Source organism: Hipposideros armiger, unplaced genomic scaffold (genome assembly GCF_001890085.2).
Source record: "Hipposideros armiger isolate ML-2016 unplaced genomic scaffold, ASM189008v1 scaffold_1558, whole genome shotgun sequence".
Classification (NCBI taxonomy): Eukaryota; Metazoa; Chordata; class Mammalia; order Chiroptera; family Hipposideridae; genus Hipposideros; species Hipposideros armiger.
In genome coordinates, this window is record NW_017732908.1 from 14,433 (window position 1) to 24,385 (window position 9,953).

A 9,953-nucleotide genomic window follows, 5' to 3' on the forward strand; every position below is an offset into this window, starting at 1 on the left:
CCAGAGGAACTGAGGCAAGGAAGCAGAGAAGGAGACTCACAGGGAGCAAATGTTTGAGCTGAAAACTGTGCGGCCTGCACAGAAATCAACCTGGAGTTCACACAGGGCGGTTGTGCAGGTCAAGGTCACGGGATCCATCTGAACCGTAAAGTGAAGGTCCAGAGGGTCACGCTGAGGAGGTCAGCAGTGCTGAGAGCGCCTCTCGAGCCAGAAAGCCTGGCCCCTTACTGGCTGCGCCGGCCACTAGCTGTGCGCCCTTTGTCAAGCTACTTGACCTGTCTTGTCCCGTTGTCTGCAGTTGGGGAGAAATGATATGCCCACCTCATGGGGAGGGTGACCACACATCTCAGTTTGCTCAGGACAAACCTGGTTTATGCTGGTCTCCTGGCGTTCCGTCCATTTAGCGATTTCTTTCATCGTCCAAAGTGCCCCCGTTTGGTGAATAAATTTCATCATCACCTTACTCATTGGTTGTGAAGATTAAAAGAGGTTGTCAGCCTGCCCTTCATCGAGTAAATGCTCTACAATTGTTTGCCACATTCATGTTTTACTGAATGTGGAAAACAAGTAACACAGGTTGCAGGCAGGTATTGAGGAGATTTAGGACAATAGTGTGTAGATATACTAGAGGGACAAGTTGTATGTAAATTATCTCAATAAAACTCTTTCAAGAAGGGGTCAGAAATTTAATAGGGAGCACAGATAAAAAAATGGTTTGTTTTTGAACTTAGCCCTTTTGCTTCATGTGTGAACATGGCATCTCTCGGCCTTTTAGAGAATGTGAAGTAGAAGCCGAGTTCTCAGTGGTCTGTAATGGTCCTAACAGTCCTTCAAGGTTTATTTTCTCAGGTTTATAAATTACTGGCTGGCAGCCGACATGGACAGAGCACCTACTCTATGCCCTGCCCTGTTCTGAGGACGTCCACACTGTAACTCATTTAGGTCTCACAACAACCCTCGGACGATTCCCACTGTACAAAGGGACACAGCTGTGAAACCTCCACCCCAGTGTGGCCCAAAGCATGGGAGACGCCTGTTCTTGGAATGGCTTAGATACTGTGAACTATAGACACTTCATTGCCATCAAGATGTCCCGAAGAGCAGGTCCTTTCCTGAAGTGTCCGGCTGGGGAAAGTGCCTCCCAGCCCAAGTTCTAGACTTTGGCGTGACCTTCAGGAAGAACAGGTTCACGTCCAAAGCACATGCTTGAGGTTCATGTGTCAACAGCCCAGGAGGGGAGGGGCAGAACCAGTTTTGCAGAATAAGTGACAAAGAAGAAGTGTAGGGTACCTTGTCCCCAAATACTGTGGGGCTGATTTATACGACTAACTTACAATTAATAAAAACTCAAGGATCATCTGAATTTCAGAACCTTTTATAGGCTTTGTACCAATGCATGAATCACTCTGAAATAATGGCTCTCACTGAGTGTTACTACTTTTATTAAGTATGGCAAGGCCTCAGATGAGCCAAGTATTCATGTGAGCATATCTCAGGTCTTGTCGGAGCCTGAGGACAGGCCAAATAGAATTCCCTCTTACCGCATGTTTATCTCCCCGAGACAAGGGTATTCACGGTGAAATCTGTGAATAATTCATGTCCACACCATAGTTTGTCCCTGAAGGTCATCAATAAATGTCACACACACTGAAACTGAAGGCAACTTCATTCCTCTGCTTTCTGCACTGAATTTGGGAACCTGAGTCAAAGTGCCTTCTGGGAAAAGGAAAAACTCAGGTCAGCAATACAGGCATTCTTACCTTTTGGTTTTTTTCCATTTGCGTTCGCAAATGATGCTTTGAAATGAGCCTTTGTGAGTAGACTTATTGTATTCGATTCACCTGTGAATGGTCCTCATGTGCTTCTGCAGAAAACATGGAGGGAAAGAGACACACACTTTACTGTGGGTTCATGGACATGAGGTATGATTTTGTTTGCTGAGTAAGAAGCTGTGAAGGGCCCAGTGCCCCAGCAGGTAACAGGGCAGGTCCGTAATGACTGAGGCACCAGGCAGATTCCTCATACGCCTCCTTGATGGAAACAGTCTCCCGTTTCATTACTAAAACCATTCACTTGTCTTTGGAATGAAGGTGGCCAGCAATGGTCAACCAGGTGACGGGACATTCATAAGAACATAACCTTCTCTATTTCTAGCTTTTTCCTAAATCAATATTGTCCTTGGCAACTTAAGCTCCAGCTGAATAATGGAACAAAATGAGTTTTAAATAATCCGGACAGAGAATAATGTGTTCACAGGGAATTAACTATTGACTCATATCTCAGACTCTCTCATCCATTTTTTTCCCTGAAACTAAGCCAACTTTGTTTCTCTTGTTCCTGTTCCCTTCTATTGTCCCTGCTTAACCCCATGTGGCTTTTGCATTCTATGAGGCTGTCCTGTCCCTCTCCTGACACGAAGAGGCACACTTTGCACTTTTCCTTCCCTTGCCAAGTGCCATCTGCTCTCAGGGCCTGTGTACTTGCTGTTCCCTGGGCCTGGAACACTCTTCCCCAGATGTCCCCCCTGCATTTCACCATCCAAGCTTAAAAGCCCCTCTTCCCATGCTATCTGGACCTCCTACAGGACAGCTGCCATACTTGTTTGTTGTTCTTTATAGAATCACTTTCCCTTGATCTCTCAGTCAACTGTAGGCGTGTTTGTTGCCTCCCCTGAGAGAGGTAAGCTGCACTAGTGCCAGGCTCTGCTCTAACTTGTTCCTACAACTGAACCTGTGACATGTAGCACAGGGCTTAGTCATAGGAGAATCATGGTGGTTGTGAACAACGGATGGAAGGATAGAAGAAGGATGGGTGGGTGGGTGGATGGATAGCTGGATGGATTGAATCTTCCATAGTCCTGATGACCCTGTTTTAAGCTCTGTGATAGGCTCTTTACATAGAGTGTCTGCCAATCTTACAAAACCAGGCATGGTACCACTTATGCCCATTTTAGAAATGGGAAAAGGGAGTTCGGCGTGGCTAGCACTTTAACTCCCCCAGGGAAACAGTGTTTTTAGATGTTGCATCCAAGATTCAAATCCACATCTGGAGGAGCTCACCTTAACATTAGTTTTTCTTCTCACATTGTCCTTTGAATCAGTGGAAGAAAACCCCTAAGAAGCTAACAGAAACTGTACGAAATTTATCTCCATTTATAATTTAATTGATGAAATTTACTAAACTAAGTGAGATTCTCTGTAAAAACAACCTTCAAAGCAGCTGAGACATTAGTATTTTCCAGCTCCCGCCCCTGACTGAAAACGTCTGCCTCCCAGTGGCCGAATGTGGTATTGCGCCCAGTCCAGGTGTTCCCTGAAGTGGGAGAAACAGACAGGATATGAACCTTTTTGTACCTTGAAGATGGAGAAGAAAAAGAGAAAGAAGAGGAGGAGGAGGAAGTAGAGGGGGAATGAAGAGGAGTAGTTCAGGGAGATAATGAGAACCACCACAATGATAAAGCAACAAGGCTCACTATGTTTTAATTTGCTTTATTATTTCGCAAGCACGTCTGCATTAATTGCATCCATTTTCAGGTACCATTACTGCAGTTCTGAAATTGTTTCGGGTTCTAAAAGCTCTGTCTCCCTGGTTTCTACAATCCACACAGGCTGGCCGGGTTCTGGGTGACTCTGGCTGTGGTTTCCTGGCCCAGAGCCAGGTTCATCCTGTGACTCATTCCCTCATTGGTGGGAGGGATTACGGTGGCCACCAGGAGAATAAAAGGAGGCGTTTAGGGCACTCACCTCCACAGTGAGTTCCTTCTTCCCAGCCACATCGGTGTCACCAGCCCAGAACCGCTGCCTCCACCATGAAGCTGCTGACAGTCCTCATGCTGATTGCCCTCCCCCTCTCCTGCTTTGCAGGTGAGCGCTGCCCAGGAGGGCGGGCTTTGGTTAAAGGTTGTTGTCAGGGCCCCTGTGGAAGACCTCCTGTCCCCCAAGCCCAGAACAGAGCATGTCATTTCTCTAGTGTCCTCGCTTTTCATGGGTTTGTCTTCTCTTGGCTGTGGGAGCCAGGAAGAGGGGTGCAAGGAGGCAAAAGTTTCAGGGGTGGAAAGAAATCCCAAATCCTGAGTTTACTCTCCTCGATTTGAGAACTTAAGACCATTGACCATAATCTTTCTGAATGTGTGTCTGTATTGGGATGAAAAATGACAAACACCATAGCTATGCCCAAACAGGAATTCAGACCTCTGTAAGTGAGCCCACTTTGCATGTTTTCATCCCAGGTTCTGGCTGCCCGCTCCTTGAGAAAGTGATAGATGAGACAATTTCTAGTGACGTGGAAGTTGATCAGTACCTCAAGGATTTTAAAGAGTTCTTAGAAGGTGACGCCGCTAGAAACGCTGCAGCGCAACTGAAGGAATGTTTTCTCAAGCAGGATGAGAACACTCTGAGCAACATCGAAGAGATGATGGTAATTTTCATTTCTTCTTTAAGTGTTTTTAATCCACTGGACAGGGAGAACCAGGTTTTCAGTTTGTCACTTATTATGCCAAAGCAAGTGTTGACCATGCTTTGTTTCAGTGACTTTCAGTGTTGGTGAGTGTGAATAGTACTGTGATGTCAAAAAAGCCATCCAAGGTTCAGTACTGCTCTGTCTCTTTACTTTGTGGAATCTTGAGTGAATGAGAAATGAAAAAAAACAAAGGGGGTTGGAAATGCTTGGGCAAAGGCTCCCTTAATCCTCAGCTTAGAAAATATCTGATTATTATTATTATTATTATTATTTTTAAAGATTTTATTGGGGAATTGGGGAGGGGAACAGTGTTGGGGAATTGGGAAAGGGGGGAACATTGTGTTTTTCCAGGACCCATCAGTTCCAGGTCAAGTCGTTGTCCTTTAATAGTTGTGGAGGGTGCAAGCTTAGCTCCAAGTCCCTACTCTGCTTTCAATCTTAGTTGTGGGTGGGTGTAGTCCACCATCCCATGCTGGAATCGAAAAGGCAACCTTGTTTCACACTGAGTCATGTGGCTGCCTGTCGGCTTCTCAGCTATAGGTGCCATGTTCAATCTAGTTGAGGGTGGGCTTATCTCACCATCCTGTGTGGGAGCCCGGCAGTCTTGCTGCTAAGAGAACGCGCTCTCACCATCTGAGCGGCAGCTCTACCCGGGTGCAGCTCACTGGCCCATGTGGGAATTGAACTGATGATCCTGTTGCCCAAGACTCAAGCTTAACCAACTGAGCCACTCGGCTGGCCCAAAAAATACCTGATTATTGACTTATTTTTTTTTTTTTAGCTGAGCCATCCTGCCACCTGTTGGCAGCTCAGTGGCAACTCAGGTCGGGCCGGACTCGAACCGCTGTTGCTCAGAGCTCAGACTCTTGAGTGAGCTCTTAACAAAAATACCTGATTCTTAAGAAGACCTTCCTTCACTTGTAAGAGTGATCAGAAAAGTAAATTCCTCTTGTTCATAGATCAATAGTAAAACATTTTAAAGACTTTTCAACAGAGTCCATAAAATTCGTTTTAAGGATTATTCCATATATCTAATTATCACAATCTAAAATGCACTTTCAAGCAATCAAAGTTTGTTAGTATAAAAGATTGAATTCCTGACCATTAATTAAAGACCCATGGAACCAAGTGCAGATCAAGTGCATGAACCCGCCACCGGTTAGTGAATTGTTTAAAACAAAAATCAGTAGTTTAACAATGAGATAATCTTTTTAATTATGACAGATTTGTTTAGTTTTTACCTAGCACTTATTTCCTATCTTAATATAACATTTAAAACATTCCAGGGTAGACAATTTAGAAGTATTGCTGAAGCACAAACATAAAAGTTTACATTACTAAGAAGATTGTGAAATAGAGTGCAACATGGAAGAACCTGGAAAATATAAAAAATAAAAGGCAGCCAGAGAAAGACAAATATAGCATGACTCCACTTCTATCAGTTTTCTAGAGTAGCCAATGTCTTAGAAGCAGAAGGTAGAATAGAGGTTTCCAGGGGTTGGGTGGGGAGGAAATTGGGAGTTTTTTTTTAACAGGTATAGAGCTGCAGTTTAGCAAGATGCCAATGTCCTGGGGTCTGGTTGCACCGCAAAGAGAATATTCTCAACACTACTAAATTGTATCTTGAAAATGGTGAAAACGGTAATATTTATTTTATGTGTATTTGCTGTAATTACATTTTTTAAAAAAGTGAACAACCCCTGCGATTAAAGATGGTAGGTTTTCTTTCATTTAAAACCTAGATTAGAGAATTTAGTCGGTGTGCACATCTCGGATATTTTGTGGCCCACAAGTGATCTGGTGGAGGCATCAGACTGTTTCCTATATTTCTAACCTGTAAGACCATACAGGAACTCAAAAACTTCACATGTCCTTGCATTCGAGCCGAGATATTGAAAACTGGTAACACAGCATAGTTTTGTTAGAGATGTTATTCGAAAGAACAGGAAACGTGCAGATATATAGTCTTAGGATGTGGAGTACAATGTCTAGTCAATGGAATTGTGACAGCTCTATACGATGTCAGAGGGGTAGTAGATTGGGGGAAAGTGGTTATCACTTTGTGAGCGTTGTAAATGCTTAACTATTACATTGTTTTGTGCACCTGAAACTAATGACTAAGTAAATAAATAAATATTTTAAAATATTATTAAACAGACACCTGGGGTGGGGGTGGGTGAGGCCTGGAAATACCAGCACCTCGTAGGCATCCACTAATGTCCCCTGAACAATAGAATAAGTGACAGATAATTCTATTTTACTTCCAGCACTGTCTTTCTTGAGTGTCAGATGTGTGTAGACAAATCCAGGGAAACGATGAGAAGACATGTTTGTTTTTCCAGATTTTCCTCTCATGAGGAATGGAACGTGGGTGATGTCTCTGTTTTTGTTTTCCAGCATATAATATATAACAGTGACCAATGTTCTGGATATTAACTTTCCACAAGATCTTCCGCTCAGATGACTACAGAGAATGATCAGAACCCAGTGTCCATTGGTAGAAACCACAACTTACCTTTCTTTTTTTGTTTTTGTCTTTTGATCTGCATACTGCAAGACATAAATTGTTGAAACCTCAAATACATTTTCATTTCAATAAAGTATCTGCATATCTAAAGTTCTTTTCTTGTTATCTGATGAAAATGGAGATCTTAGAGAGACTTACATCACTCACGTGTGTGCTCGCACACACTCACACACACTCACACCCGTTACTCAGTGAAGAGCTCGTGGGTGCAGGACTGCAGAATCTAACCAGCACGCTGTTCCTCACACAGGAGCCCAACATCCACCCTCTCTCTGGAAAGTGTGTTTGCTCCCCTCTCACCCCATCTTCTGGGACGGCCTCTGACTTGCTCAGGCTCTGAAGTCCTGGTGGCTGCGTCAAGCTCAAGTTCCCCGATCTCCTTCAGTCCTCGTGTCCACACTAAGCTGCACTCACCACAGGCAGGCTCTCTGTGTCCTTGGCCCGAGTGTGCGGGGAGGGGAACAGAGCCAGTGAGAAAAGGGACTCAGGCAAGACAGGGATGAATCTTGTCTTCATGCTAAGATTCGATATATGGCTTCAATTTGGCTTTTAAAATCTTTCATTACAAAGTTATTTTCCATACCCCTCTGTGCCCATAGCCCCAAACCTCAGGGAAGATGCTTATTTGCCTGTGTTCCCATGCGTGTGGGCATTTACGTGCAAACCAATGAATAGGACTCGTACTCACCTGCTTCATCCCTTTCACACCTCAGATCTTTCACATCTTTTCCCCTTATGGTCTGTTAGGTACAGTTCCATAGTCATGGTTTCCTTCCTTTATCATAAGCCTCACAGAACCTTGATCCTTAGTGGAACACAAGTTTTTCTGGGAGCCGTATTGCGCTGAGCCTCAGGGTCACTGGGATTGCTGGGTCCCCTCACAGAGAAGGCTTTGCTGCCCAATCGAAGGGAATCAGTCACATGCTTCCAGCCCCCAGGGCTTCAGGTCCATCCCCCTTCCCCACATTTCACAGTAATCCCTGTGCCCCAGAGAGTAAATACATGACACAGTGTAAGTCAGATCATGCCGGAGCTTCCATTTCTTGGCTGGTGGTTCTTTTGTACAATCTGGACTCTGGAATCCATCTTCTCTTTAACTCCATTTCCACTTCCTCATCATCTCTGACCCGGACTTGCCCAGGAACCCATTTCCCTCATTGACCATCCTTTGAGTGGGTCCTCCCCGTGACCAATGCTTACAATCATGGTCCTTCATTCACGAACCTCTTTTGGATACATATTTTGTGTCAGGCATTGCTCTTGGTATCAGGATACATTAGTGAGGAAATACAGACAAATAACCCTTCCCTCGGGATGCTTATATTTGATCGAAGGGAGAGAAATAATGAACCAAAAAGAGAGGTAAATTAAAAACTATGTTAGGAGGTGATAAAGGTCATAGATAAAAATAAGGGCAGGAGAAAGTGTGGGTGTGCAGTTTAAATTAAGATGGCAAGGAAAGGGCTCTAAAGACATAGCATTTCAGTCCTAACCTGAAGGAGTTGAGGGAGAGAGTGTGAGTGTCTGGGAGATGAGTATCCCAAGAGGAAGGACACTCCAGGGTCTGGTCATAGAGATCTCCTTAGTTTTTACATGAATAAGTGTCACGATTATTGTAGGGACCAATATTTCAGGAAACAACAAATTAAGGTTCTGTTGGCCAACCTATGCGAGATGCTGAAAGGTGGTGGTTCTGAAACGTAGCCCGCATCTGAGTTACATAGAGGTCTTGGCAAGACAGCTCGTTGGACCTGCCTTTGGCTTTCTCATCAGCAGATGTGTGCTGAGGTCCAAGAAGTTGCGTTTCAAACAAGTTCCCAGGTGTTGCTGACGTTGCTGGTGTGGGAGGAACATAGTTTGAGAAGCAGTGTTCTGGGGCAACCTGCTGATCTCCCCAAGATGTGTCTTGCGAGTCTGAGGGTTTGGCCTCACGCCCAAGGCTGGGACTTGGGAGATGTGAATGGAGTAAAGAAACCACTCCTTCTTATCACCACATTTGAAGCTCAGCAGAGCAGGCGCTGTACATTCTCTCCCACTGAGTGTGTCCCCAAACTCTAGGTTGTGCCCCAGTGGTACCTGGACAGGATTCCCAGCACTATGACCTGCATGAGTAGGGCAGGGCACACAGGAGAAATGTTATGGAAATTCAGGAGAAAACCAGGCATTTCCTGTATTTTCCTTCCTTCTTCCTCCTAGGTTGTGACCCAAAGGAGGTAACATAGTGCCATCATTTATGGCAAGATTTGGTGAAGAAGATGAAGGATACAATGTCTGATGTCCAAGATCCTTTCTCTCATCATGAATCCCTTTGCCGTTCACAACTTGTAGCAAGAAGTGTGAGCACACGTTAGATGGATGAGAGCTGCTGGCAGGTGGTCTGTGGAAGCAGTGAGTAGCGGTGCATCGGCTCACATGTTTCCTGGATGAACCTCAGGGTTGAAATCTCGTAGAATCAACCGTGCACATCGGCAAGGGAAGAAGGAATAAAGTGGATTTGAGAAGTTTATAACATAGAGAACATTCGTATTTTGGGTGCCAGTGCCAATGCTTACAACTTTGGATAAATACCTGACAGATGCACTTTGATACTTAATTATGCGATGTAAAATGCTATTGATAAATGCATCTCTTAATGAGCAGAAAGAGGCCCTTCTTTGATTTTATATATCTGGATTACATCACTTATTATGAAAATAACATTTTATTCATATTTTCCACCTTAAGCATGTAAATTCTTAAAACGCTTGTCACATGAATGCGCAGATATAAAAAGAATGAGTTTGTAGTGGTGATGTCACTTGATTCTTTGAATTCCTTTGAACGATAGATGAATATTATGTCACTTTAATTTATCACTCAAATTATTATTATTATTATTTTTTAAAGATTTTTATTGGGGAATTGGGGGGATGGGAACAGTGCTGGGGAATTGGGGGAAGGGGAACAGACAAGTTGCTGTCATTTTGTT

At 44.1% G+C, this 9,953-nt stretch overlaps 1 protein-coding gene across 1 annotated transcript; it reads left to right on the top strand.

The window, feature by feature from the left end:
* Positions 1-3,743: 3,743 nt before the first annotated feature.
* On the top strand, positions 3,744-7,075 carry LOC109377790 (mammaglobin-A-like). The gene is made up of 3 exons (XM_019634252.1): positions 3,744-3,863; positions 4,229-4,416; positions 6,856-7,075. The coding sequence occupies exons 1-3, from the start codon at positions 3,809-3,811 to the stop codon at positions 6,892-6,894; spliced, it is 282 nt and encodes a 93-aa protein (XP_019489797.1). The 5' UTR covers positions 3,744-3,808; the 3' UTR covers positions 6,895-7,075.
* Positions 7,076-9,953: the final 2,878 nt, after the last annotated feature.

Excerpts from the sequence above, each read along its gene's own strand:
- LOC109377790 (XM_019634252.1), top strand. The coding sequence starts at position 3,809 with ATGAAGCTGCTGACAGTCCTCATGCTGATTGCCCTCCCCCTCTCCTGC. Across the intron at positions 3,864-4,228 it reads CCCCCTCTCCTGCTTTGCAG|GTTCTGGCTGCCCGCTCCTT; the intron begins GTGAGCGCTGCC and ends TTTTCATCCCAG. Across the intron at positions 4,417-6,855 it reads GCAACATCGAAGAGATGATG|CATATAATATATAACAGTGA; the intron begins GTAATTTTCATT and ends TTTGTTTTCCAG.